Source organism: Malurus melanocephalus, unplaced genomic scaffold, assembly GCF_030028575.1.
Source record: "Malurus melanocephalus ecotype Western Australia unplaced genomic scaffold, MMel_1.1 scaffold_1340, whole genome shotgun sequence".
Classification (NCBI taxonomy): Eukaryota; Metazoa; Chordata; class Aves; order Passeriformes; family Maluridae; genus Malurus; species Malurus melanocephalus.
The window spans coordinates 24,846-26,083 of NW_026624572.1; the positions used below are offsets into that span (position 1 = coordinate 24,846).

A 1,238-nucleotide genomic window follows, 5' to 3' on the forward strand; every position below is an offset into this window, starting at 1 on the left:
TCCTGGAACAGAAAACACAAATAACCTGTTTGGTGTTGTCCCTTTGTGCTCTGCTCAGCCCCGGAGATTTTCCACTCGTTCCTGAGCGGCGGSACGGGCTATTCCTTCGAGGTGGACTGGTGGTCACTGGGAATCATGGCCTACGAGCTGCTGCGGGGCTGGGTAGGGCTCTGCTGTCCTGGGCTGTGTGCTGGGCTCACCCACAGGGACAGGACACCCCTCACCTCTGTGTTTGTGTCCCCAGAGACCCTATGACATCCACTCCAACAACCCCGTGGAGTCCCTGGTGCAGCTCTTCAGCACTGTCAGCGTGCAGTACTCCTCAGCCTGGTCCAAGGAAATGATTGCACTGCTCAGGAAGGTGAACTCTCCTTCTGGGGGGACTTTGGGTTGGGTGGTGTGGGCAGGGCGAGCTGGGAAATTATCAGCATATTAATAAATAATGAATAAAAAGAGTCATAACAATAACAGTAACAACAATAGTAATAATAGTAATAATAATAGTAATAATAATAGTAATAATAATAGTAATAATAATAGTAATAATAATATACAAAAGGCTGGGAGTGATAGGAATGTTAAGCCTTGAGAAGAGAAAGCTCCAGGGACACCTTACAGCCCCTTCCAGTGCCCAAAGGGGCTCCCAGAGATCTGCAGAGGGATTTGGGAAAAGGGCCTGGAGGGACAGGACACAGGGAATGGCTTCCCACTGCTGGAGGGCAGGGAGGGATGGATTTTGGGGAAGGAATTGTTCCCTGGAGGATGCAGGGTGCCCAGAGAAGCTGTGGCTGCCCCTGGATCCCTGGAAGGGCCCAAGATCATGTTGGACATGGCCTGGAGCAGTGTGGGACAGTGGAAGGTTCTGGCTGCTCCCTCRGGCTGCTCCTTTGGGGCTGAGGGGTCTGGCAGGGTTGTGAGAGCATTTGGGGGTTCCAGATTTACAGAATGCTCTGCTGCTTTCCCCTGCTGCTGCTGCTGGAGAGAGCTGGGGTGTGTTGGGGTGTCTGGTTGAGCTCTGGATTGTCTGAGAACTTGGAAAAGTGCTGCTGAGTTTGCTGTAGCAAAGAGACGTCGGGTGCTGGCAGCAAATAGTGCCTCTGCTATGAGTTAATGTTGGGTGGGCAATTTGCATAATTAGATTCGGTTTAATGAGGAGCAGCGCTGCTGGCACAGGCTGTGGTGGCGCATTCGGCGGGTTTGCATTGCCATCTGCTGGGCACAGGGCATCCAGGGAACCC

At 52.5% G+C, this 1,238-nt stretch overlaps 1 protein-coding gene across 1 annotated transcript in view; it reads left to right on the plus strand.

Annotated features, from left to right (window-relative positions):
• The window catches only part of STK32C (serine/threonine kinase 32C), an 11,108-nt gene that overhangs the window by 4,134 nt on the left and 5,736 nt on the right, over positions 1 to 1,238 (plus strand). Inside the window, exons 5-6 of the mRNA XM_057387748.1 lie at positions 59 to 162; positions 245 to 361. Coding sequence (XP_057243731.1) covers positions 59 to 162; positions 245 to 361 — 221 coding nt within the window. The remainder of the gene's footprint in view (positions 1 to 58; positions 163 to 244; positions 362 to 1,238) is intronic.